Source organism: Zosterops lateralis, assembly GCF_965231275.1.
Source record: "Zosterops lateralis genome assembly, chromosome: 1".
NCBI classification, from domain to species: Eukaryota; Metazoa; Chordata; class Aves; order Passeriformes; family Zosteropidae; genus Zosterops; species Zosterops lateralis.
In genome coordinates, this window is record NC_139762.1 from 110815904 (window position 1) to 110843796 (window position 27893).

Here is a 27893-nt window from a genome sequence, read left to right on the forward strand (position 1 = left end):
TATTTCAGCTTTTGAAAACGTCACAACATTCTGAGGAGCTAACTCTCATCAGCACCTTTTTGATATATTTCTGGCACTTCTGTGGCTTTCAAAATTTTGTCTGTATTCTTTCCTTTTCTGCCTTTGGCACTTCTTAATTTTTTTTTTTTTTTTTTTTTCTCCAAAGACCCTTCTCAATCTAAGTGTCTTGTTTGAAGGCAAGCTGAAAACCCAAAACAATTAAGTGAAGCGTCACTGCTGTGTGTGTGCCGACTAAACATTACTGGAGGTTGGGGCGCGGACTGAGCCGGGTTGGCAGGGCAGGGATGCAGCCACGGGAATCTGCTTCCCAGCTGGAATAGCCCGCACGGGAACAGACGTAGGAGTGCCTGGAGAGAGGGATGCAAAGGGAGGAGCAGGCCTGGGAAGCTCGCTGCCGAGGGCTCCCGGGGAAGCACATCCCGGCCGGGAGCGGGGACGGGAGCGCGCCTCGGGGCCGGGACGGGAGCGCGCCTCAGGGCCGGCCCCGCCCCCGGCCCCGCCCCGCACGCTCCAGGGATGCGCCCGGTCCTTCCTGGCGGGAAGTGACGGAGCCGCTGCGAGGGGAAGTGACGCGCGTGGCGTGCGGGCCCGGAGCGGAGCGGAGTGGGGGGGGCGCGGACAAGATGGCCGGATCCACAGGTCTGTGCGGGGGGGGCTCGGCGGGCCCGGGAGCGGCGCGCGGGGCTCGTGCCGGGGAGGCGCCCCCGCGGGGCCCGGGCGGGGCTCCCTCCCTCGGGATGGGCCGGGAGAGACCCAGGGGGGAGGAGCTGTCTGCTGACACGGGGGAAAGGGAAGCTGCAGGGGCGCCGGGACGGGTTATCACGGAATCCCGGGTTCGCTTAGGTCAGAAGAGACCTCTGGGATCGCCCAGTCCAACCTGTGACCGAGCAGCACCTGGTCAATTAGAGCAGAGCACCCAGTGCCACGTCCGGGCTTTTCCTGAAGCACCTCCGGGGACGGTGACTCCACCGCCTCCCTGGGTAGCCCCTTCCAGTGGCTAATGTGAAGAAAATCCTCCTAATTCATTCATGCCCCGGGGCCGATCCCTCCCGTCCGTGGGGCAGCGACATCCCTGTGAGGGCCCGGCCTGGGGCGCGGGGTGGGAGCCGGGCCCCGAGGGCCGGGGGAGGGAGGAATTGACCTGCCAGGAGACAGCAAGGGATGGATAGGTGCTGCTGTACGTCAGGAGGGAGGAGATGGTGTTAGCCTGGTAAAAATGCTGCAGGAAAGAAAGATCTCTACTGAAGATTTGACCCAGTATGCCTCTGGGTGAACACAGAAGACGTGGTGTAGTGGTGTGTGAAATAAAGGATTGTCTGTGTCCTTTTTTTATTCGGGAGAGAAGGGCTTAGGCTTGTGTTGTGTTTTGGGATAAAAGTACTTCACTTGGGTGGTGACTGTGGCATAGTGGGAAGGCGGAGTGGTGCTCTCTTCCCTGTGGGATCCACTGGAGCCAAAGGATCTCTCTCGTAGGCAAATTTGAGGGCAAAGAGCTGCCAGTCATCCCAGGAAGCCTCTCTCAGCAACCAGCACACCATGGACAGAGCTTTGGTGTGGCACAACATTGTGGAAAATGGTGGCAAAGAAAGGGACAAGAATATTGCTTCATGTGCTAAATTAGACGCTCAATTATACTCTTTCAGTTTCATTTCATGAGAGACTTGAAATACAAAAAGACCCTTCTCCCAGTGCTGAAGCCTGAAGTCTTCAGGGGCTTGTTTCCACTTCTCTCACCCCTGAGACTCTTAAGTGGGGTTGATGGCCCTGAGAATAGCAGAATGAATTAACTTCAGCAGCTAGTCTAAGGGATTGGCACTATAATAAAACAACACTTGCTGTTGATTCTGTGAGGAGAGCTTGGGCAGGTTTTTTTTTTTTTAGAGGAAGGAAAGTCATCTCCAGTTGGTAATATATTTGGGGATGTGGGCTTTCCAGAGTGGATTTTAATAAAGTTGCAACAAACTGGGTTGTGAAGTAGCTTTTGCAACTATGTGGAAGAGCAGTCTAAAAAGATTGGCTATGATAAACTGGGCTAGAATGGATATATTGAGAGAAACCCAAGTATTTCCTCATCTGGGAATTACTGCATTTTATTTTGTTAGGATTCTCCTTTACTTTTTTCCCCTGTTATCTAAATTTAAAGGGGTTTTGTTACGGAGCAACACTGAAAGACTTCAGCTTATGTTTAGGCTCTCACGGGAGATTTTCTGCAATACACAGGAAGCAAAGTTAGTTTAGGTTGTGTATTGAGTACTGACATTTGTCATTCAACCTGGCTAGTGCAGAGTATCAGTTACTAAAAATTTTTGTAGTGAAAAAAGCTGTTTTCTTCCTACTTCAGCCCTATAAGAATAAATAGTTTTTGACTGAACTTGAATAGTTACATTGCTGTAAGTGTTCTTTGCAGTCTTACAAGAGTTATTTTAAAATCTCTTATATCTCTGGTAGTCACTCAGGGGGGTTGTTTTTGACTCAGAAATACAGCCACACTTAAAGTTCATAAAGGCAGGAGACGTAGGAAACTCGTAATACGTGTGACTGCTCCAAACAACGTAAAGGGCCAGTACTGCATGTACACCTTGTTGAAGAAATTAAATTAAACTAATTTGTTGTTGTAAAATGCAGCAAGCAGGCTGAATCATCAACAAAACTGCTGGGAAAATTAGTCAGGGCTTCTAAAACAACATAGTCTTGTAGAGAAAATACTGTGACTTTTTATTGGTACACACATGGAGTGAGGGGTGTTTGTTTTTCCTTTCCACAATAGTATGCAAAAATTCAGACTTCACCCAGGACTGCTCTTGCCAGGAAGGTGTGTTATAATCATTTGTGGAGGAGGGAAAGGAATGATTTGCTATTAACTTTGTTATAGACTTAAAATTTAAATCTGCCTAGCTCTATGACTTTATTCTGCTCTTGCTATAAAGTTCAACTTCATAATTACTTACTTCAGAGAAGAAAAATAAAAAGTTTTGATTGCATGCAGTCCAGGGATGAAATTTTAGCTCCAAGGAAGTCAACAGCAAAACTTACTAAGGTCAGCTGTCTTACTTTCATCCCAGAAATTCCTTTTCTGGGCTTGCTAATTCTGTGAGCAATTGTGTAACAAATTATGTGTATGTAACAACAGAGAACTTCCTTTGAAAATAGCTGTTCTTTAATGTCTGCTAAAGAAATTGTATATATCAGTGTTACATTTCTGTTTAATAAGTATCTTACCTGCTTTCTGAAGTCACCTGTAATGAGTAAGTTTTACATGTAGATACTAGCATGTGCTAGAAATGGATCTTTGTAAGCTGCAGTTTGATCTCATATTGCACCTTCTTCTGCTTGAAGCTAGGTTGTTTGTGTGGGTACTGCTGGAGGTCTGGGGTTAAACAAGTCAGATTTTTAGAGAAGGGAACAGCTATATATAATACATAATCATCCAGTTTCATTTTGCTTAGCTGGAGATTCATTCTGTTAATCTGTTTGAAAATACACAGTACAAGATGTAAATAAACACATTTTCAAGAAAAAAAGAAATAATTCACTAAGGCATACCATTTAAACATCTCAAAAAAAAGAAGCAGATAAAAAACCATCATTATAAGGGGTTAATTCAGGAGTTAATTTCTGCATTTTGATAATTTGAATTTCACTTAATATTACCTTATATATAAGGTTATACATATGTATATATATAAAATGTGAATGTCCCCTAAAGGCAGTGATGGTGTCATAAATGGTTAGAATTTATGTGGGAAAATACAAGAATTAAGGCAGCAGTGTCAAATATGGTGCTGTAACTATGGGCTGCTAATGCTTTTACCTCCTTCCTCTTCAACTGAGAGCTTCAGTAGCTTGGGGGAGGGTGGATAGGGCTGAGTTAATGAAAATTTCCCTTGGTTCGCTGGAACTGGGTGCTCGGGGAAGAAAAATTGACTGATCTACAGTCAAAATTATATGAGATTCCTGATTTACTTCTAGTATGTAGTCTTGAGCAATCTTTTTTGAAAGTGTTTGAAGGCACATGGCTAGATCCCTGTGAAATATTTTTTTTCTGTACAATCCATACTTTTAATTTCCAGTTATTCTTCTCTGTAAGGATGAAATGGCTTCATTGTCCATGCAAAAATGTCCTTCCCTTTGATTTTATAGATGATTGATTCTATGAGTAGAAATGGCACAATGCATGTCAGTGCCTTATTTTCATAACTTTTTTTTTGTTTGTTTGTTTCTATTTGCAAACGTTTGGTGGTTGTGGAAGCAGTTCTAAGTGTGCATGAGCACAGCAGTAAGGGAGCTGGTGAAAAATTAAAATTCACATCAGAAGTGAAGGGCTGGAAGTGGTCTTGAGTGCGCTCTAGGCTCCCTGAGCTGGGAAGCAAGGACTGAATCTGCCATTCTAATGGTTGGGGCTTTTGTTCTTATTGCTTTTGGTTTATTTTTCTTTGAAAGTTGGGGTTTTTTTCTTCCTCTCTTAAAATCCTCAATTGCAAGATATTCTATAATGTGCGATATTTTGCAGTACTTTCTCTTAAATTCCTTGAAACTCTTTTCTTCTTCATTCCCAATCAAGCTGATGTTTGTCTGTTCTGTGCTTCGTAGGGTAAAGATTTGTATCCTGTGTGGGAGATGCCTAGGTATTAAGAGCCATTCAGAAGAGTCATAAGAGGATATATTCATAAGTGGGATGTAGAAACAATGATTTAAAGACTGTTTTTTCCATGTGATATAATTTAAACTTCATGTCTAGAAAAGTCTGCACGAGTAGGCTTCTCTTTTCCTCTGACCTGTTGAACACTCGTTTCCTTCCTCTTTTTTCTCCTTGTCGAGGAAATAGTTGTCTGTTTTCAATCCATTGTGTTTTACCTTGAAGGATGTATTACTCCCTCCCAGTTTCTCTTTTATGCCTCCACTGCATTGTTCATTTATCCAGAACTGGTCCAAGAAGTCAGTTTAAGAGCTTTTTAGAATTTTACAGGCCTCAAAGTTTATTCTGTGGGTTTACAGTGTTAGCTCTGTAAGCACAGACTTCTCGAAGCTGCAAGTAATCAAACAAAACAAAAGAAGTAAAATACTGTGTTCCATGAGGCAGCGAGTACTCTGTGTGGAGCATTTTTCCATCCTGTCCTATGCACAAAAAAAATTGCAACTGTGATTGTTCTGCCTGCTTAAAAACATCTTGACAAACCACAAATAATTTCAGCTGTTTGAGAGAAGTTTAGATTACAAATGACATTTAAACTATATATAGACCATCAGTTCTTTCCAACTTTGGGGCATATATAGGCAAGATGCTCTGTTTCTTCTCAGAGCTTTGCCTGTATCATTTTCCTTTGTTCCTGGTGTTTTATAACTGTCTTTCAATACAAACCTACTTATGTCTTTCTACCACAGTAGCTGTGTATATTCTTGCAGCAAAGAAACTTACCTCTGCAATAAAAAATTGGCCTACTTTGTAATCTTCTATTTGTTTAAGAGCTTGCTTGAAATTCAGGGATGTTGTCAGACAGAGTATTAGAACCCATTATCTAAACTATTCTGTACAATCCTGGAAAATTTTAACCTGGATAAAGGTACAACACAGTTTCAGGAAGATTTGCCTTGAAGCAGTTGAAGGCAGATGGTCCATACTATAAATCTAAGTATGCATGAGAAGGGTTCTCATGTAAGAATTAGATTTCCAAGTCTTATGAGTAGTTGGTGGAATTGAATTACATATGTATTTGTTAGTGTTTGTGTTTTGCCTTATGGAAGGTTTTTCCAGAGGCAGTATTAAATCCATGCTGTGAAACTGTTCAGCCTCTTTTTGTTAACAGACCTTTTCCTCTCTCTTGTCCTACTCTTTTTATCCACTATTCTCTCTTCTATTATCTTTTATTATTATCTGCACTATTAACTGTTTTTATCTACAGTGTAGCTCATATTTTGTCTTGACTGAAACTTACTGTAAAGTACAACATTATCTTCAGCTACTCCTGTTAGGTTTTGTTGCCTTGCCTCAGTTATCCAGTGGGAACCTCAGCACAGAGCATGGAAAGACAAGAAAGTGCTGTGGGGAAAGCGTTCAAAGTAGCCTTGATTTAAGTATTTGGAAGGGTTTTACTGTATGCTGTCCTGCCCAAAGAATGTTTTTTCTCTGTATTTGTCATTTGGAATACACTAATGAGATATAATTCAAACAATATTTTGAATTGAATCAGTGCAGAAACTTGTGACTGTGAAGCTGTCAGACTGGTTCTGAATAACATGAGCTTCTGGTTTACAGCCTTTTCAAAAATGTGTGATGATTTAAGTCTGTGACTCTAAACCATTTCTAGTTAGCATTTTGGAAGGAGTGGAATCTTCAACACTTAGAACTTACAACCTTTATTTCAGAAGGATGAGATGCTTCAACTAGATTTTAAAAATAGTCAGAAAAATTATGGATTCAGTATGCTCTTTTAAAAAATTCTTGAATTAGACGTATTTAACAGCATAAAGAAAATAAATCACTTCCCTCCATTGTATTTCTGACTGTTCATAAGCTGGATAAATAAGTATGTTTGCAATTTGCTTGAGTAAATCAAAACGTTTTGCCCAATACACGTAAAAGAAGTGTCCTTTATTCAGTATATTTCCAGTAAAATGTCCAGTTTTATTCATATAACTTAGAACTTTTCCAGAGAAGCAATTGTAATTTTTTTTTCTTCTCATGTGATCGTGTAGATATTAAATATTTTGAACCTTTGGGTACCACAGCATATAGAAAATAGCAGACTGAAGTATGACTTACAAAAATAATGTAGGAAAATAATCTAATGGCAGTTCTTTTTACTAAATATGTGATGATTGGTGCATTTGCTGGTTATATCAGTAAGTGTATGCTTAGGTGTATAGCTGAAAGAATAACATTATCCGTTTTGCATAGATAAGGGATCTTTGTTTTGGCCTGTGGATAGGTGCTGAGTCATGGTGGAAAGGACCTTCATGCAAATGTTAGAACAACTGTTTGCTAATCAGTGACTTGTAACCCGTTTAAGACAGCTTTACAGCTTTGCTAGACTAAATCCTTGATGCTACTCATGTTATCTGGGTCACACATTGTGCTCTTAACTTTTAAAGCAGACCCTGGGAAAGCTGTTTCATGACGAGATACTGGGTTCTGCTGGGTTATTGGAGTCTCCTGCTCCTCCTTGTCCCTTTATTTGGGGGGGGGAAAAAGTTTCTATGTCATTGAAATTTAAAAGATAACTTAAAAAGTATGTGTTTCAAATAATTTTTTTCTTTCTCCCAACACAAAATCAGGTTTAAAAGTCAACTTTCAAAAATGGGACATTTAAACTTGCATTAATTTATTTCTGCTGTTATTTAGCTTTGTGCTTTTAATAACGGGATAATTTGTACTAAACAAGTTTGGGGGTTAGTTTTTAATTTCTGAGGGTAAAAGTTGGAAAGATTTCTTGCCTGGTAAAATCTTGATTCCTTAGACTATTAAATCACAGTTAATCTTGCTGGTGGTTTTTGAAGTGACAGGTATCTTTCCTAACTCCTGTTTGCTGGCTTCCTGCCTTACTTTGTTTCGTACAAAATTGAAATAGTAATTTTCAATTTGCTAAGCATCACAACATGTCACTTTTCATTATCTATCCTTTCGTACACTAAAACATGTGGGAAGGTGGTTGAATTATTTAATAGCTCATGTGTTTTATTCAGTAGTTGCCTATAAAGAGTTAAGTTTTAAACCCGTAGTCAGCTTGTGTGTTTCCACCCTTCACCAAACAGCCCGGATGTCAATTGATGAGTTATTTAGTGACTTAACTGTTTAGTACCTGTGTGTTTTTCTTACAGTGTGAGGCACCACTGGTCACGCAGTGTCTGAGTTAACAGTGGTCTTATTTATAACAAAAAAAATGCACTTAAATAAAATACAGACTGATATAGACTATAATATAGATAAAGAAATGCCACTAATATGTGTACAAATTTGTAAAATTACTTTTAAGCAGTTTGTACCAATTTTCTTTTGGGATTGCAGTCCAGTTTCGTGGGGTTTATACCATAATTTTCTGTTGTGGTAACTTTAAAAAAGTTTATTTGGATGAGGTGTTTTAATTACTCAAAACATTTGTGGGAATTTGTGAAAGTTTGTGTTTATTTCTTTTTTTTCTTACCCTCTGTTTTTGCTTAGAGCTTGCTTATGCCTTCTCTCTTATGTAGTCTTAACAACATTTGTGTCTGTGGTGAAGCAAGCTTCTTCATTAGTGTAACTTTTATGAGCATCATTAGTCATTCCATGCCAGCAGCAGTACTCACGGTGATCGTGTTTGTATGGAAGTGTAAAAGACAGTGTGATGTTGTTGCTTCCTCCATAATAAAGCTGAGTTCAGCTGGAGCTGCTCTCAGATTATTTTCTGTGCATGCACATATCCAATCTTGATTACTCTGTGTTGTTTCTCACTCATGCGCATATGATGACTCTTGCTCTTATTTACTGTTGTACCTTGTGCAACTTTAGAACATGTAGGGTATTGTTGTTCCATAACAAATCAGGGAAGTGGAGAGGACATTTGGAAGTTGGGCTGCAGGAGCTGTGGAATGGAGTTTTTTCAGTGAGGCATGGACCTTGGTAAGGAGAGGTGGTGGAGAATGGGAAAAACTTGATGGAATTTTTGAGAGATTGGCTCCTCCATGGGTGCTGGTCAGAGGCTGGAGCAGCTCTGATGAATCAAGTAAATGGCAGCTGCACCTCCAGCTGCTGCTCCTCTGAAAAAGGTGCATACGAGGAAAGGGGTGGCAGTGGAGGGGAGCAGGGAGAGAGGAGTGGTCTGTGCATGGTTAGAAGTGAATAAAAACTGAACAGCTGTGATGTGTTTTCCTGGAGGATACTGACCATCACAGGAGGAGTTGTGTCCACAGGGCTACCTTCAGTAAATAATCCAATGGATTATGGAACAGAATTGATAGAAATCAAGGTTACTAGAGGGAGTTAACTAATTTCCTTCTAGTTACTCAGGAGGCAAAATAAAAGAAGGGAAGACATAGGTGATGCCTTGGTAATGTAGCTATTTGTTTTGCTAGTAATTTCTCACACTTTAAAACATAATTGATAAAACCTCAAACTGTACAAACTTTTCCCTAAGAAGTTTTGTATTTGAGTGTGCACTCTGGTGGAAAATTCAAGTTTGAGGTCATGTCATTCTTAGTTGTGAAACCATCAGCAACTGAAAAATATTGAATAAATTGATGTTGCTTTTGCAGTTTTGATCTGCTGGGAGCTCTTACTCCAGCATCAAGATTTGTGTTTTAAACCATTTTAATGTATTTGTAAACATTTAATGTGTTTGTTGGTATGTGTCTGCCAATCCAGCTACTAATGGCTAGCTGTCTAGAAATTAATTTCTTCCCACTCCATTGAAACTGAAGCTGGCACTGAAAAATGCCATTCTGTGTAGAATTTATAATTTTCAATTATTATCACTAGTAGATAGTTGATAGTGTCTTAATGTTATGAATATGCCTATGAAATGGAAAGCCAGGTGAAAAAAACCCTGCTTCTGTAAATCTGTGTTGTCTTTATTGTTTCAGTTTTTTTTTAAACTAGCGTTAGTGCCCTGCTCTAAAGAAATAAATATCTCTATGCCTGTCCAGCCTTTTTCCCCTCCACCAAAATCTAAATGCTGAGTTGCAGTAAATGACCAAGGCTTCTGCTGTATTAAGAGCTTCTCATTAACTACCTTCTTAATATAAGCCATATTTAGAATGTTTATGGCTGTGGCTGGACTCAAAGGAAATTCCTATGAAAGTAATTTTCATGCAGCCTAACTTAAGTTCTGGACTGTGCCTATTAAGATACTAGCAAATGTAGAATTTCACTTAGGTGAAATAAATAGAAATTTTCACTAATACAATTTTGAAAACAAATACAACTTTACTTACTTTACTTACTTTTAACCAAAACTTAGGTTTTAAGATGAAGGGTTATAGCTTTCATGGCTCATGTTGGGAAATGTTTCTCAGCAAATGACTTGTCTTTATATGGAAAAAAACCCCTGAAACCTAATGAAATGCATACTTTAACTTCAGTGTGGTTCCTAGAACTGTACCTCTTCCTTGAAATCTTCCACCCTGTGTGCTTTCAACATGTTTGATTTCAAATATTATAAAAGGAAAAGCTGTTTACCCGTTATAGGGCTCCTACATAGTGTTTTATATAACTATATCCATATATATAGTTTTAGTTCTGCAAAGAAGTGCAATAATCCACTTAGTTCTTAACACTACATACCTGTTCATTATTGTAGCAAAACTGGCTCTGAATTACAGTGAGCATTGAGCACAGTGAATAAATGGCCATTTGCTCTGTAGTGTTCATTGATGTTCATCTGCTTACTTGAGCTGTGGAGTCTTATCTTCTGCTCATCTCTTATTAATTCCTCAAGTTAGTTGTCTTGCTTCTTTCTTTTTGGGATGAATAATTTCTTCTGACATGGAAATGAATTTTTATTTGATTTTCTTCTTGACCTTCTGTTCCTAGAAAATTTCCACAGGTAAGCACAGTTAGCTCTGCAAAGTCATGAAGACTAACCTAAAGTGGTGTTGCTCACAGCTCTGAGGTGTACACTTGATTAGTACCTTACTCCTCATCCTGATCAATGTGCATAGGCCCCTATTGCTGCTAAGCACCTTCATTTCACCATTTAAGTGTAGTGTGGGAGTTTCCCAATTTAAACCCAAAACTGTTAATGCAGAATATTCTGTTGCTCGAATTTTGTTGCTTTGGGACATTCTTGCTAGAGGAAAGTAGAGAAAAATAGCCTAGAGTAAACACAACTTTATGAATATGATGGAAATAAAAAATTATGAATTCGAATTTTACTGAAATATATTGAAACTGTCCTGGAAAGCAGTTGGAAATGTCAAACTACCTTGAATAAGAATCATGTTGTGTTGGTTATTGGAAACAGTGATTTTACTATGTGTGTAGTAACATAACTGATTTTAAAACAAGTGCAACAAGAATAACAAACTCCATTATTGAATTGCTGCATTCCATTGCTAATGCCAGCACTGGAGTTCTATTGTAGACAGAACTGTCATGTCCAACTTGGTTGTTGTAGTAACCAGGCAAGTTACTAGAAATATTTCAGGGTTTTGATGACTGTGATCAATCTCAGATAACTGCAATATTGTTACGGTACCCTGGTAATAACTTCCTGATAAGAGGTTCCTGGTAGTAAGGCTTTTCTTGTGTGTATTTTCAGAATATTTACTAGACTAAAGAGTATGTGATGTGAGCAGGGTAACTGGCAAACAAGAATGCACATCAAGTTTACAAAAAAAAAAGCTTTTTTCAGATGACTATCTTCTGTAGCCAGAATAGAATATATTAGTATTTCATATGCTCTGACCCTCTTTACTCTCTCTCTCCCTCTTAAATTTTTGTTGTTTTGTTTTTAATGTATTGTCCATTTCAGGGCCTACTTAAGGCTTTGATTGTTTTATGTTTTTTGTGGGCGTATGGACTGTTGTTAGTACAGCATTTCAGGTTTTTACTTCATTTTGTCCAGAGCCAGATGAATTGCTCAGAGACTGAAAGGAACAAGATGTTTTCTCTGTGTTTCTTTTTGTATTTTTTTTCTTCCTCTCCCTGCCCCAGGAGAAATTGTATTATGGCTTGAAATTTGCAAGACTGATGTTCTTCCCCTCTTTCCCTGTCCTTAGGAAATACTTTGCTGCAAGCCTGAAGCTGATAAATGGGGTTTGAGAGGCTTTTCTCTTTGTTACTAAGCTGAGCATACTTCTCTGTCTTGCTGGAAATCAGTGGGCAAGAGATAACTCATATATTCAAAATTGTTCATACTACAGACTCCCTGACATAACTATCTCAATCAGGAAGGATAGCATCCCTGACAGTATCTGACTGTGTTAATGTTGGATTTTTTGATATAACCTGTTCTTGTGTGCATATTAGGATTTGTTTCTAGAGCTGTCAGTAGAGTGTTGGTAGTATGGGATGTGCAGGTTTAACTATGGTAAAAATGGTCTGGTACTGATGTAACTATAGAAGTCAAGAACTGAGGGAGATTTTAAGAGAAACCTAATGTTGGCATATCCATATTGTTATGGACAGTGATTCTAAAACACATAGTTTTGGGTCTAACAGAAAACTTCACACTTTAGCCAGTCTATTAAAAATGTGTGTTGTGGTTCAGTTTTATAATCTGCAGGGACAAGAGCAGAGTGTAGGTTATCCCACCCTTGCCTGTTACACAGCAAAGAATCATTTGGTATGTGAGGAGCTTGGACTGCCAACTCTGTTAGCAGGAATGTGTCCATGTGAATAGTTTAAAAGTGTGATTTAATGTATCCAGTGAGCTCTGTCAAATCTGACATAAGTGCGACTTTGTGTTCTGTCTTGATGCTGCTGATTAAATCACTGTATCACTGAGTGATCTGACATTGCCAGCTGTGGAACTCTGTATAGCAAGAACAGGTTCATCCAGGCAATTCTTGTTTTTTACTCTAGTGAAAGTTGTTGGTGCTGCTAATGGACACTGAAGATTCCTTTTTATTTTCTTTTCTGATTTTTTTTTTCCAGGTTACGCAGATTCTGGATAAAAGCATAGCTATAAGTTTTTCCTGAGTTGTCCTTTGTGGTAGTGTGTTTTTTTATTTTTATTAACTTGGTGATTTAGAATGTAATGTCTGAAGTAGCTCCCTGTATATGAAAATAGACCCTCATGCTTAAATTATGGACTTTGTTTACTGAGTCTTCTTTCATTCTCTTCTAATTCCAGGGTATTAAATTCACCGATAATTTCACTGATTTCTGTAGTCCAGTTTCATGATTAAATTTTTTAATTAAAAACTACTGGGAAATGTAAGCATGGGTGATGTTTTTTGTTTGTTTGCTTAAGTGAAATATATGTAGTTCAACTGTTCGTGAGAATTTGGTAAAGTTGTTTGGCAGTTCCTGTGACAGTTTTTGGGCAAAGGTGTCAGGAGGTTTATTTGTCAGTAAAATCCACAGTGAGATGATCTTTGCAGATAAAGAGGTTGGGTGGGGAGTGTTGCTTTTGCTTTTTATTTTCTTAATCTGAATGAACTCATCTGTGTTTTCACATGCAGAGCCTTAGTCCATCATTGCAAAGAGCTGTTCTGGATGCAGTGTTATATTGAGCTGTAAATCACAGCCCGCTGAGGGGAATTTACCGTGCCTATAGCTGTGCCACTGTTCAAATCGACAGCTTTAATCCTCTTCACTTGGAAGTACGAGGTTTTAGCTGAGGAGTGCCTGTTACAGGGAGTAAAACCAACCTGTCTGTGCCTGTCTGAAGCAGCTCACTGGTCCCATCAGCCAGTGGCTTTGGGGAGAACACCTGAGGTCTGGTAGTCAGCTCAATAATGGTGCTAGTTTCTGGAATTCATGCTGCTAATGAGCTGCACATGAGAACAGAAAGATGTTGTTGTTTCATTGTCCAAATTCTGTAAATAAAATAATGATTCTTACTCAAATTCAATCAGGAATATTTCAAAGTTTTTAGCAAATATTTGATGAATTGCATTGTCTGGATTAGCGATAAAACTGCAAGTTAAATATGCACTATTAACATGCAGTTTGGAGTGTGCCTTCTGAAATACGTGAAATAGCAAGAAGAAGAATTTTTTAACTTTCTATTTATACTAGTAACAAACTTAATTTCCAGAAAATCCTGATCATCCTTGACTGGACTTCTAGAAGTTCTAGTTTTTTACTGAGAAGGTGCCACTATCTTGTATATGTGTGGAGGTTATTGCATGATCAAAGCAAGCATGTTGAGTGCACTCCTCTACAAAGGCAGGAGTGGATGCTCAAGATAGTATTTAATTCCAGTTAATTTTGCTGGGAGTTTCTAAATCTGTAATTATAAATTATGGGGGGGGGTGGGGGTTGTTAGGTTGTTTGTTTTTATTTTTTTAAAATCCACTCTGTTAATATTTAAGGTATTCTGTCCTCACTTGTCAGAAATCTAGCAATTATTGTTTTCTATTAAGGCATTCAGTAATTACTTCAATTAAAGCTTGAAGTATTGATGATAAAACATGAATCATATATGCCATGGACATAGAAGCAGTTTAGTGAGTTTTGGAGGGGAGAATTTTGTTATTATTGACAGTGTTTTGTTGTGTGTGTGTTGGGGGTTTTTTTTTTGGGTTTTTTGTTGGGGTTGTTGTGGATTTTTTTTAACATCAGTGGTTTTTACTCTTAACTTCAGAACTTTTGCTGCTTGGTTCTGGCAGTGATAAGAATTTTCATGTGGAGAGCCTGGCACTTGCTCTCAGATGTTTTTGTCTCTTTTCGGAGACGATCTAAATTATTTTCTGGAGGTTTCCCAGTGAGGTTTCCCTTCACTGCTCCCCTTGGGCAGTTGTGGGAATCAGTGAACACAGATAATATGATGGAAAAAATGTGATGAACACAGGTCAGTTCATCAAAAAGGGGTGTTATTTTCTAGTAAGTGTCATCTCCTACAGTTTAATGTGTTTGGTACAATTTTATGATACAGCTGAGTCAGTATAGTGGCTTTTTGTCACAAAAAGCTCCTTTATCCTCATACCCATGGTTTTGCAAAGGAAGGCACTGAGAGACACAGCAGTCAGCTCTGGCATTTGTTGTTCCTTTTTTCTGAGTCAATTCAGTTGATTAACTGGTTGGATTTGATTTTTGCCTGAAGGAAAAACAGCTTTTTTGCTAAATTAGTGTGGCAATTTGGCTAATAGAGGGGCCTGGTTAGTGCAAGAGCAACAGAATTTTGGGGGAAGGCATGGAACATCAGGACAATGAGCAGTTGGGTCATCTCAGCTGTGCTGAAAGGTGATAGCATGTAATCAGAAATGAACTTAAATCCTGTTTGGTACCATCTTTTATGTTCTTTTTAAAGAGCTAAACTGTGACTCAGAAGCTCTGCAGTCAGAGCAAGGGTTCTAAGAAATGGCAGATTTAAGCTACTGGGGGAGCCTAAATTAATGTGTGAATGCTAAAGTACATGGGGTTTGTGTGTGGAGGTTGTTGTACTTTTTTTTTTTTTTGTTATTATTGAAACTGCACATACCAGTCAGAATCTATTCAGTCGCGTGATGCAGAGTAGAAGTTTGTCATTCTGGTTTGGCAGACTCAACTCCAGAACATGTATGAATGTGGAGGAAAAACTTTGTGGTTGAAGTGTGATTGTCATTTCTCATCTCTAGTCAGAATTAGATATGTAAATGTACAGACTTAATGTTTATCACAAGTCAGAATGGGACCAGAGGAATGGGAAAATGCATTTCAATGAAGGTTTTTAGAAAGCTCCATGTCAAAAAATTGAGATGTGATCTGCTTCTTGATGTACTCTGCTGTTGCTTTCAGTACTTGTGCTGGCTGGGCTGGTTTGTTAAGCTGTGAGAAGACTGGCCAAAATGTGTAACTTTGTGGTCAGTCAGCAGGCTGAAGTAGCTCAGTATGGGCTCAGATGAGCGGCAATACCAAGGCAGGACGGAAGGTGAGGTCACACATGAATGACTTAATTTCCTTCCACTGTCCTGGTACTATACCCCTAATGCTTTTCCCTGGGAATTTGAGCAACTTGGAGACAATAGTTTTTGCAGTTTTTAGAAGCCTCTCCCTAGTCCTTGATACTAAAAAAAAAAAACCAATTAAACACTGGTTAAGAGAAGGTATAAGCAAGAGAAGCTGTTTGAGGAGTTGCTGAAAGGTATGTGTATCTATACTGGTCCATATATCTACATCTATTATCTGACTAAATAATAATATAGTATATTAAAACTCTTTGTTTCTTGCATAGAGACTGCTTGGAGTACAGACTAGGGTAATGTAAAACCTGAAATCACAGTGATATGTGAACCTGAATAACTGATATGCGAAACAGTTTTCTTTGGCCTTAATCATTTTCAAACTTGCTAATAACATCATGTGTACCCAGTCTTAATTTTTAGTTTTATGAAGCACCTGGATTCTTATAGTACAGAAAAGGATCTCTAGTGAAAATAATGGATAATACTATAGTTGTAAGAAACTGTAAGAAAAAATAATTAACTATAAGCAGCTACAGGAAGGGGAAGTTTTATGGTATTGTAGTATTGTCACTACATCATTGTGCGTATTTTATTTGAAAATAAAAGCACTCTATGATTGCATGCACAAATGTTAATTGCCTTTCTTCCCTCAGTGCTGTAGTACCATTGGAGCTTTGATTCTGTAAAGCAATTGAATGTCCAGTTTTTTAATATCTATCAATATCTGCCTTTTTTCCTGAATAATAATAAAAATCCTGTAATTATAGTTTGGTTAGTGACTGTTAGTTGGTGCTCTTAAAGGCAGTTAATCTTTGTATTCTCTTGTGAATATGTCTTTATCTCTCTTTAACAATTTAATCAATGCTTCTGTGCTTATTTTTTTTTCCTCTGGCAAGTGGCAGTATTAATCACTAGATTAAAAAAGACTCGGTTTTCAATATGTTTTCAGATATTTGTCTTTTGTCGGGTTTTTTTAAAAGCAAGTGAAATCAAGTGAAAATATTTCAATCTTGCAGTTGACATTTATTTCGATAATCTGTGTTAAATGTTACATTCTTTAATTATGCTTTGGAGTAAATTTGCTCTATTGATTTTATGTGGATTCTGGTTGATTAGAACTTGACAGTCAATTGATTTTGAAATGTACTGGCTCTAAACAGTATTGTGCTTAGGAAAGAGAATCTGAACTAAGCCATTTTAGACTAAAGAGAGCTCTCCTATTTTCCATTTTATGGCTTGTATTGGTATTACTTGGTGGTAATTAACTTCCAGTGAAGCAGTTAGTTGCTTCAAAGCAATTAGAGTGCTAAATAAATTTGTGCAGGCAACACTTGTTTGACTTGGAAAATGTATTCAGCAGTGGCCAGTGTGTACCATATAAAAGCAACAATGTTGTTTACCTTTTCCTTAGTGTGAGCGGTATTAATTACTTAATTCCATTTTCTCTAGTTAAAGTACCTCGTAATTTTCGCTTGTTGGAAGAACTTGAAGAAGGGCAGAAGGGAGTAGGTGATGGTACAGTAAGCTGGGGCCTTGAAGATGATGAAGATATGACACTCACCAGATGGACAGGAATGATTATTGGGCCACCAAGGGTAAGTGTGATGAAATTAAACATTTTGTTAAGTTTTTAGGCAATACAAAATCCAAAAGAAGTTACTGTTTTACAGTGCAAAGGAATTAGTTAAAATTCAGAGTATGTAATTGTAGAAATGGTGTATAATTCCTCACTTTCTGGCACGTAAGTGTTTCAGGCTAGCCTCCCCTGTTTCTGCAGCTATTTGTAAAAACCAGTTTATATTTGAGACCTATTTTACTGAGTTATAAGTATATTCATTCTATATTTCCACTGTTACTGAGCATAAGTGTCCACTGATAGTACAATAAACAGTACAATATGTCTTTCCCCATTTTGTCATATGTGCCTGGTAATTTCAATTTTGTAGTAAACTGGCAATATACCTTTAACTTCCATAAATTTTATCAAATAGTCTTTCAGTATAACAGTGTTAGAATTTCAGTTGAATCATACCTAAAGACTAGCAGCTTTTAATTACCTCTAATCCTTCTGACCTTTGAAGTTCTGTAGAATATAATTTAGCCTGATGCAACTTGCAAGAGAAATAATCACCTCTTGTGTGTATCAGCCAGATCAGATATGAGTGAAGACATCTTTACTTGACTTACTGCACACTTTCTTGTAAGGTACAATATGATGCAAAAGATCAGTGTGTAACTGAGACCTTTAAATGAGTATATCTAGGTAGCCCTAAGTTAGCACATGTCTTTCACTGCTAAAATGAGAACTATCTTGTATGTCCCTTGGTGCTGCAGGGCTTATGGAATGAGCTGTCCAAGACAGAGATCAGAACTCTGCCTCAGTGAAAATAATGTCTTTCAAAGTAGCAGAGTTCCATAGATAGATTCAGTGTTATTCAAGTTTCTTTTGAAAGTCCATTTGCTGAGCTCCAAAGATTTGAGTGCAGATTTAAAATACAGTCGTAATGACTGTATGCTTTGGATATTAGCTTTTATGGAATCAGTGTTTGAGTAGATTTTGAAGAAAGTTTGGGGTCGAATGTGTTGGGATAAAAACTTGAAAATTTGACCTAGCTGTCATAGGGTGTCCCTGTCCCTCCAAAAACCCTCCAGAACTGCCTGTGACTCCTTTCTCGTTCAACCTAAGGTAGGCCACTACACATCTTTGAAAAGATTATGATGTGGATAATACTATACTTGTAATACTGTTATGTAAGCTCCCATGTGTTTTAAAAAAGCAATAAATATATTCAACCCGGCTTGGGATACACTTTTTAGTCCTGGTCAGTTTGTAGTTCTGTGATTTTATTTTCTTTATGATAAAGAGTGCATGCAAATAATATATCTTGTGCCATTTCAGGGGCATGCAGCCTTGCAGATAGAATGACTTGCAATATGTCCTGACTGTAGAAAGTGGAAGCCATCAGCTCCCAAAGCAATGACAACACCTTGAGAAGAATTGCATATTTAGTTTCAGGGTCTGTAGAACATGAGGTTTTTTTTGGAATTGGGGGTTAGGTAGATGGTGCAGTGAGGCAAAACATGCAGAAATTGCTACTATTGTCCATGAAGTTCTTCTCACATGTGGCTTCTCTACAGTTTTGCTTATAATTTCTTGCTTCATTTGAAGGGTGAGCCAACAGCAAGAGAGGAGGGTAAGATTTGTTTTGGATTAAAAGAAACATTTTTCTGACTTCCAGAAAGTGGGATTTTAGGTTTTTTTGGGAAGCTGGCCAGGGATGCCTGGCTTGCAGTAAAACAATGACTTGATAAATTGAGCAAAATTGAGAAGCCACCTGGATAGGAATAAGGGAATGAGAATGAGTGCTGTTCTTGGGATTTTCCAGAGTTGTGAGCAGAGTTATATACATTTTGGCCTATTTTCACTATAACTGACAGCATCCCTCTCTGGGAAAGTAAATTGTTTTGGCTGAATGAATAATGAGAATTTTAGTTACTGTGTTTTCTTGCTGTGTTACCTGTAGCAGGACAAGATTACTTTTTCTGGCCCTTAGCTTTTAATCATAGAATCAGAATGTTAAGAGTTGGAAGGGACCTTAAAGATCATCTTGTCCCAACACTCCCTGCCATGGGCAGGGACATCTCCCACTAGATCAGGTTACTCAAGACCTCATCTAATCTGGCCTAATTACACTCACAGTAATGGGAAAGAATAATAGAAAACCTTTTGTTTTGCATTGTCTTGTTCTGACCATCTTGCTGTTCAGTCTCTGTGCCTGCTCAAAAATTATGGTACACAGCTAGGGTGCTTCAGTAGCCCTGTTCTCACTCTGTGTTTTAATTAACCACAGACTAGACTGTTGGATAACTTGGCTATGTGGTTGATACTTCTACTTGGAGAATGAGAGCTGACTGATGCAGAACAGGTTAAAGATGCTATTTCTGGAAGGTTGAGAGCCATATTATGGCTTTTTTGTTCATGTTGGCTCTATCTGTTGTGCCAGTGCAAAGGCAGGTGTAGAAACTGAGTTCACCTTCCTTTTGGAGCACAGAGACATTTGCATCAGTGACCAGCAAAGCACTGATCCTTGGCATGGCCTACTTGACAAGATTAAAAAAAAATAGAACCATATCTAATTCTAATTTGACTTTCTCAAAGTATACTTGCACTTAGAATTATCTGTTCCATGGTCACTTTGGAATGACATTTGCAAACTAGCAGTCACTTTACTGTCCAAGGTCATAAATCCTCCAGTAAACCAAGTAATTCTCAGCTGCAGAAATTTCAGGTATTTTCTGTATGGTCAACAACTTCCAGAGCATATTTCTTTTGCAGGTTATATTTTTATTTTGTTTTTCATTGTATCTTGACTGTTGAGTTATTAGCATCTCTGTCTTTCTCCTTTTCCTATTTTTTTACACTGTTAGGTATTTCATTATAGGGGAAGGTGGTAATTTTCCTAAAGCTAATTAATTTCTCTTAGTCCTGTACTGTGCCACTGTTACTTTGAGGATGCAGGTGGATAGAAAGATGAGAGCAAATGTGAATTTAAACCAGAATTGTATTAAAACCTGTGTATGGTGTAGTCAATAAGCAGTGTAATTTATGCATAATCATGAAATAATCAATATAACCAAAACAGTGAAAATCAGTTAGTAATCCAAGATCTTCAGTTGGTACACATATTAAAAAATTTATATTTATTTCATATTTCTTAATCGTTATTCCTCTTGCCTTTGCTCTGTTTAAAAAATATTAATATTTACCTTTCAGTAAAATGCATTAGTCTGTCTTTTTGCTTTCTAGACAAACTATGAAAACAGAATATACAGTCTGAAAGTAGAGTGTGGACCTAAATACCCAGAAGCACCTCCTACAGTTAGATTTGTAACTAAAATTAATATGAATGGAATAAATAATTCCAATGGAATGGTAAGTTGAAATGGTAAGATCAACCATGTTGTTAATTTATACTAAAAAAGATATATTTTCTGTGAAAATCAGGTGAGGTATATACGTATTGAACAGAGCTTTTGTATTTAATTTTTATAATATAAATACAGATTTAAATTGAATTTTGGTGGTTTACTACTTCAGACCTTTGTGGCTTTTTGTGGCTTAACAACGAGACAAGCATTATTTATAATATCGAGACAGTTGTTTCTTTTAAATGAAGATGAAGGTTTTGGTTTTCAACAGGGAAACAATAAGTGTTTAAGCTGTGTGTAGTTATTTTCCTCATAATACTCTTATAAAAGGGGATTAGTTTCATATTGTAGTAGGAATATTACTGATGTTTCCACTAATTAAAAATGGAGGTTATTCCGATGAGACTCGCTCCGGATATATTAACTCAGCTGTAATTAACTGGTGTATTTATACTTTTGTTTCCTTTATACTGGATTTATTCAAATCCAAGGTGATTCTGAACTTTGGTCTTAAGACCTTTTGATATAGCTGGTAATCACTTGCGTTTTAAAGATCAATTCGCTGTAAGTTGCTTTCACTGATTCTGCAGTTAGGGTGGGATGAGTTCAGAGACATAAGCTGTGGCAGCAGCTCAAGCAAGTTTTATTACTCTGTTACTCACCAGGTACTTAAATACTGTGAGCAAGGGAGGTGCCCCTGTGCTCAGAGAGAGGAGGTGTGAGCTGGCTTGCATTTTCAGTGGTGTGTGCATGTATCAGCAGGAACCACAATCACGTTTGTGTGTGCATTTGTCTTTAGCAAATGCAGAGTAATTGGGTTAAGGTAATACCTAAAGGTGCATTACCATCTTTGGATTTTGAATAATTTGTAAGATTTCAAAGAAAGATGGACTTGCATTTCTGTAATTAACAGTACCAAACTGTGAAGCTCACGTGTCTCAATGACTGTAGCAGGGGAAGAGGTTCTCAGGGGATCTTTTGAGCTGTTGCAGGTTGTAGAATATGTTCTGCTTGGTCATCCAAAGCTGGTGCACTAATGTTTCAGAAATAATCTAAAATTACTCTGAAAATACTTTTATGTAGCTAACAATCTTACTCTACCTGAAGAGCCTGTTAAAATGGCTCTCTGCAGATTGGCTCATGCCCTTAATCACAACTGTGTCTTGTTGTCTGAGGGTGTGTGTTTATTGAGAATTTGAGAGAAGCAAAAGCACTGCTTATAGCATGTTTGGAAGAGGATTTTCATACCTCTTCCTAGTACCATAGGAACATGTATTTATTGTGATTCAGTGAAGAAGTATGCTCTCATGGCTTCATCTCTGCATTCCTCAAGGTATAGGTGTTGGTTTTCAGAAGCAGGACCTTAGACTAGCAGAGCCTGAAGGCTCATGTTTACTGAAGACAGTAAGTTGGAGCTTTTGTTTGGAAAAGTCTACACTTGATCAGCTTGCTGAGGAGCAGGGTGACTACTGTGACAGGAAATCTGCCTGCTTGTTTTAAAAGCACTGTTCAAATTGAGTCATTGCTACAGGAAAAATTGATTTTAATAAGTTAATAATGTTACATCAAACCATCATTAGATAAACTTGTGTATCTTATGAAGGATTTGCTATGCAAATGCATAACTTATTTTTTTAAAATGGATTTAAATAGGAATAAGTTATATTTTTAATGAAAAGAATTTTCATAAGTAATGAATTTAAAACACATTTATCGTGTAATTTTTAATGTGCCCATTGCCCCAGTGTCTTGCATTTTTTCTTATTTTGTCTTTGCGGTCATTAGAGAAACCGCAAAATTAACAGTGGGGGCATGTTCAGCATCCTGGAGCAGTTAATACTGCTGTTTCCTGATAGTTCCTGCATGTTTCTTTCAAGCTGTTCTCTTGCTTTTGGTCACCTTTCATTTAATAGATCATAAGTGGTTTGGTGCATTCTTTGAATTAATGACAGGGTTTCATCTGCAGACTTCCTCTACTGTCTGTGCTTCTGCAGGCACCCTGGGTTTTGATGTGTGGCCAGCTTTTGGTCACATTGCTTATAGATGTCAGGAAGAAGTTGTGACTTGCTGAAAAGAGACCTGAGACAAACAGCAGCTGAAATTGTTCTATCATAGCTGATTATACTGAAAACATTTGTAATATTTAAGGTTAAGGTAGGGCTTGTGTGCCAGTTAACATCTGTGGAAAAGTAGGGCCCACACTGGGAGTTTTAAAGGGTAATAATTTCTGTTGAGTTAGAGTGTGAGTGGTGGAGGGGAAGGATGGATAAGTGCAGTTACTAGGGATCGATGGAAGCTATTCTAATACTGCCCTCTGTGCAGTGGTTCTTAACTTTCTTGACTTAAAAATTCTTTTACACTTTGCATGAAAAGGACGTGTGTGTAATGAATTTATCACTACTGACAAGTACAACTTTATTGACTTTTTGTTTGATTATTCTGTGAGAGAGGAGTTTGTAAGTAACTTTTCTGGCAGCAGCATATCTTCAGGAACCACTTTTTAGTAAATTTAGTGCAGGAAAGGAGGGAACTAGTTCAGGAATATTTTATCTGAGAAGACTTAGGTGCTCTGAGGCACCCTGTTAAATTGTCTTTTTTATCTGTAAGTTAGTTTTTTGTGGATGTTTTCTTTTTACTTTACCTATGGACCTGCTGTATTTGTATACAGAATTAGATTACTGAGATCAGAAAAACTAGTTGAAGTACTTGTATAGAGCTGGACAAAATGCTTTTAAGTGCTAATGTCATCACTGTTCTAAAACTGTGGATTATCATTCCTAATGCTACAGAGTCTTTTGGAGTCTTATGTATCCCATATTGATAAAACACATGTTGCATTCTAATGTGCTGTTTGTTTTCCCATTTTCTTTTGAGGTTGTTTGATTTTTGCATCTGTGATAGCGTGCCTCAGCAGTCTATCTTGCAGGATTTGCAATCACTTCTGTTCATTTAGATACTATTTACAGCTGGAAATACTTGTTTCTTTTTAAATCACTTGGAACTCTCAGCCGTAAATTTGTAAGCTGTCCAGCCACTGCTTAGAGTATGTTTGCTGTAGACATTTGCTACTTGTTGAAGTTACTTGGAACATCATAAACACCGAATACTTTGCATCATTGTGTAAAATAATTGGTTTTATTTTCAACTGTTTAGAAGAAAATAATGCATTTTATCTATTGCTTCTCTTGCTGTTATTCAAGGTTCCACAGTGGTGTACCCTCCCAATAAAATAGTCTAAATAAAATAGTCTTCAGATTGCAGTTTGCAGTTTTATTAGCTTTTATGTGACCTTGAAATGTCTCCCTCTGTGTTCCAGGGTGTGCATTTGAATATTACCTAATACTTTTGTGTGATTTGAACATAGCAAACTATGTTCAAATGTTGCATTGTATATTATATTGTGTCACTCTTAAATGTCTTACCATTGTTTTTCATAAAGTGAGTTTATTATGCACTACCTTGGAAATCAGTTCTGCAATACAGAAAACAGAGCCAAAATCTTTACTGCAAGATGTTATGAAAGAAGTTGGTGACTTGCAGAAAAGAGACTTGAGATAAACAAGCAACAAAAATGTCATGTTGCAGTAGTCTTTAGTCAGAAAACATTCATAGCAATGTTAAAGTAGAATTTGCAGTCTGTGAGGGTTTTTTGTTGCAAATTCCCAGCAAAAAAGAAAAGCAGGAGGAGCTTACTCTTAAGCGATCAGCTCTCATATTCCAGTGTTTGTACAACTGCATTATTTGAACAGTGGTGGTGACTGGCTGCTGTGTGCAGTGATTGAGGCAAACACCAGACCTGAGGGAGCTGGCAAAGGCAAAATTGAGGAGAAGCAAGGAGAAGGAAGATGGTGTGAAGTCTTCCAGACTGAAGATAATGTTCATTTCTGTAGTCCCAGAGCAACTTCCTTTCCAGCCATTTTGCCTCTTATCTGCCACGTTAACCCAAATCCCCCTTTAAAAAATTAGTAATAGAACAGGAATTATAGTGATGATTTCACCAGTGCTAACTTTCAAAACCTTTCTGTATTAACTCATACACTTGTGTGTTTTAAACTGGCATGATGTTGCTGCATAATAGAGCTTTTCTTTTGATGCTGTTTTTGTTTTTTTTATCAAAAGTCTGCAGTAGTTATTAAATAATCTGACTGCCATTCCTACTCTACCTTGATGATACACTGTTGTTGGCAGCTCTACTGACTTTAAGGGGTTCCCAGCTCTGAGCAGAACACTGTGTGAAAAGAAATGCTTTTGAGTGCTGAGCTGTAAATAAGGTCAAGGATCCTGCTTAGGGACTTCTTCCCGAGGTGGTGTTTTAAACTGGGTGGGTTCTGTCAGTTCAGTTCAGGAGATATTTCCCTGTATATGGTTTACCTGAGCTGATAGGCAGTAGCACTGTTAAAGGAACAAGAGAGTGAACAGAAGTTTCTTGGGGATAGTATTGCTGCCCAAGCTAGCATGTTGTTAAACCTTGGCCTCAGTTTCCTCCTACAAAAAAGCTTAGTCTCATCTGGTTTTCTGAAAATAGAGATCCTCACTTCAAATAATCTAGAAATAAAACATCTGTGTTAACATTCTTATTTCTGATTCCAGGTCTTTTTTTCTTTCAGCTTGCCCTAATAAAGATGGGATAAGAAACTTCTTGATGTTTTATGCTGCCTAAATCATAAAGCAGTGGTTTCCAGCACTCTTGTAGCCATGTGGGCTGCAACTCTACTAAAGGAATCCAGTAGCATGCCATAGCCCTGTTCCTGCCCCAGGGCCTGCTTTGCAGTTGCACAGCTGTAGGCTCCTCTGTGTTCTTAAGTTCCTCCATGCAGGGGCTGGGACTTAACCTGCTGCCAAAACAATTCCCAGGATGGCTTTCAATTGCTGACTTTCCTATGGAAACCTCCCTGTTATAATATAATTGTGTAAATTGTCCCACAGGTTTTATAAACGCATAGGAGAAGTCCCATGTCCTTTCCTTTCAGTTCATATTCCACTTGGTAAGTGATGTACAGTAATCTTCACAGCTCCATAAGATGACTTAGTGTGAGAAGGATGCAAAGAGCTAAGAAATGTCCAAGCATTACAAATCAGTTATTTCAGGATTTCAAGACATTTCTTAGTACATGTAGTGGCTCTAGATCTATCAGAAGCACTGTGTAATATCGATGTGAAAGAAATCACTAACAATACTTGTAGCAAAAATAAAGGAAATGGTCTTTTAGAAAGGTATTCTGTGGACTCTTGTGTGGCAGGTTCTTTTAAAGAACTGAGGAACACCCAGGTGCATATATTGGCATAGTGAAGGTGATTTCTTGTTTCTTTTTTTGGGAGTAATTTGAAAAAAAACCCTATAAATTTTGCGAGATAGCAGCTCCAGTTTTGCTGATGTCCTCCTCCCCTCCTCCTTTCCTTCTCACTAATATAAGTAGCAGCACAGATGGAAGGGTCCACCTGCATGGATTTTATTGCAGAAACTGTATCTATGTGTAAGTATATGGTTGTTTTCCTTAAAATACTTTAGAAACACGGGCACTTTATGCTACAGAGAAGTTGTCAGGGAATGCTTAGACCATTTCTGAGAGCAATTAGCTTGATAACAGTCACTTATGTAGACATTTTGTGTTCCATCATAAATTAGATTTCTCTCTTCTTTTTCCAGGTGGATGCACGGAGCATACCAGTGTTAGCAAAATGGCAAAATTCATATAGCATTAAAGTTGTACTTCAAGAGCTAAGACGTCTAATGATGTCCAAAGAAAATATGAAGCTTCCACAACCTCCAGAGGGACAAACTTACAATAATTAATTTTAGCTGATTCTCAAACTTCTGTCTTAAAACAACAACCTTCTACTCATGTAATGTCTTGATTAAATCTCACAATGCAAACACCCACACATTAAAGAATTTCAGCTGGTATACATGACCTGGACATTTGTAAGAATATATATAATATATGTATGCCCAATATGTTTTCAGGCACTATGGGAGAAAAAGGCAGCACAATTATTTTTTTTCTCTTATTGAGGCACTGTCATTTAAGCATAAGCCTGAAATAGCCTATAATTGGAATTCAGGTTTTACAAGATGAAAGCATGACAGAAAGTGTCAGATTGCTGTGGAATAATATATGTTACTGAAAATAATCTCTGGAGAGGCAAAATATAAATGGCATGCTTTATCCATCTTGCTTAGTAAAAGAGCTGCAGTTAAATTTGTTTTAAGGTAGCAGGTACAGTGAATACCGTTGCTCATCTTGTTTAATTTTGCAAGGGTGTGGGTGCCGACTACTAGTAGTGTCACAAAGTATGTTCAGGATTGTTTTGATACCTGTATTTATAAAATGGGGGGATTAATTTCTGTTAAGCAGCTCCTGTGTTACATGTATTGGACATGGCAAATATTTGTTTACAGTCTTTGTTCTAATAAACCATGAATTTAAGTTTTAGTGAAACAAAGGAAATGTATGGATATGTGATTGAGATTAAAGTTAGTCTTAAAATGTAAATAAAATGTGGAAAGTGTCTGAGGCTGTGCCATTTCTATAATAGTCATGTAATATATGTACAGTAACTGGCAGAAGTAGTGGAAAGCCAAACATAATATTGCTGCTGGTGTTACGTGCACCTTTTGTTCTTATCACTTTTGTATGCTTATTTTACTTGAGAGGTCAGGATATTCCATATGTTGCAGGGGAGTAAGTTCTGTCATCTGTAGTATCACTTCTTTCAACAAACTTGCACTCTGTGTGTGTGTGTATATAAATATATTTTAAAAAAACCTCTAAACACCAACCCCAAAATAAAAACAAACAAAAACCCCTTGCCTAACCAATTCCCCTCCAGATTCTTTCGAGAAATGAGCATAACTTTGACTTTGCTTACTAGACCTCTAAGCAGTTTTCAGATCACATTGCTGGAGTCTGTCCTACTTCTCAGTCCTTTGTCTTGCTTTTTTGCATCTTTTCCTCTTTTATGTTCCCTTTTTTTTCTTGTCTGTTCTGCTTTTGCCTTTTCTGAAACACACAAAAAAGAAACTTCAGGAAGCTTTACTAAAAATCACACCTGTGCTACAGATCATCTATTTCCATCTGCTTAATGTGAATCATTTGCTGTGATGCCACTGTGTTCCTAGCTAGACGCTTTCTGCCTTTCCTTCAGTCCTTAGTCTGTTTTTTCAATGTGTTCTGTCTGGTGGGAACACTGGTTTTATTTCTGTTACTGATTTCTCATAAGCAAGTAGTTAATGCTGTTCTTTTGGATGTTATGCCTTCTTTCCCTGCCCCTCACCTTGGAGAATGCAAACCTTCGTTCATTTTGGTGAGAATATGTAATATTGGGAGTAAGTCAGCTGTTTGCATTCAAAGTTTTATTTAGTGATTCTTTTGAAAAAGTGGATATAATCAAAAGCCATCAACAGCTAGGTAACTTTCTTT

General features: G+C 37.9%; 1 protein-coding gene across 1 annotated transcript; it reads left to right on the plus strand.

Annotated features, from left to right (window-relative positions):
- Window positions 1-554: 554 nt before the first annotated feature.
- Window positions 555-26984, plus strand: UBE2V2 (ubiquitin conjugating enzyme E2 V2). The gene is made up of 4 exons (XM_083869684.1): window positions 555-660; window positions 16993-17138; window positions 20351-20476; window positions 26120-26984. The coding sequence occupies exons 1-4, from the start codon at window positions 645-647 to the stop codon at window positions 26264-26266; spliced, it is 435 nt and encodes a 144-aa protein (XP_083725810.1). The 5' UTR covers window positions 555-644; the 3' UTR covers window positions 26267-26984.
- The last annotated feature ends 909 nt before the right edge of the window (window positions 26985-27893 follow it).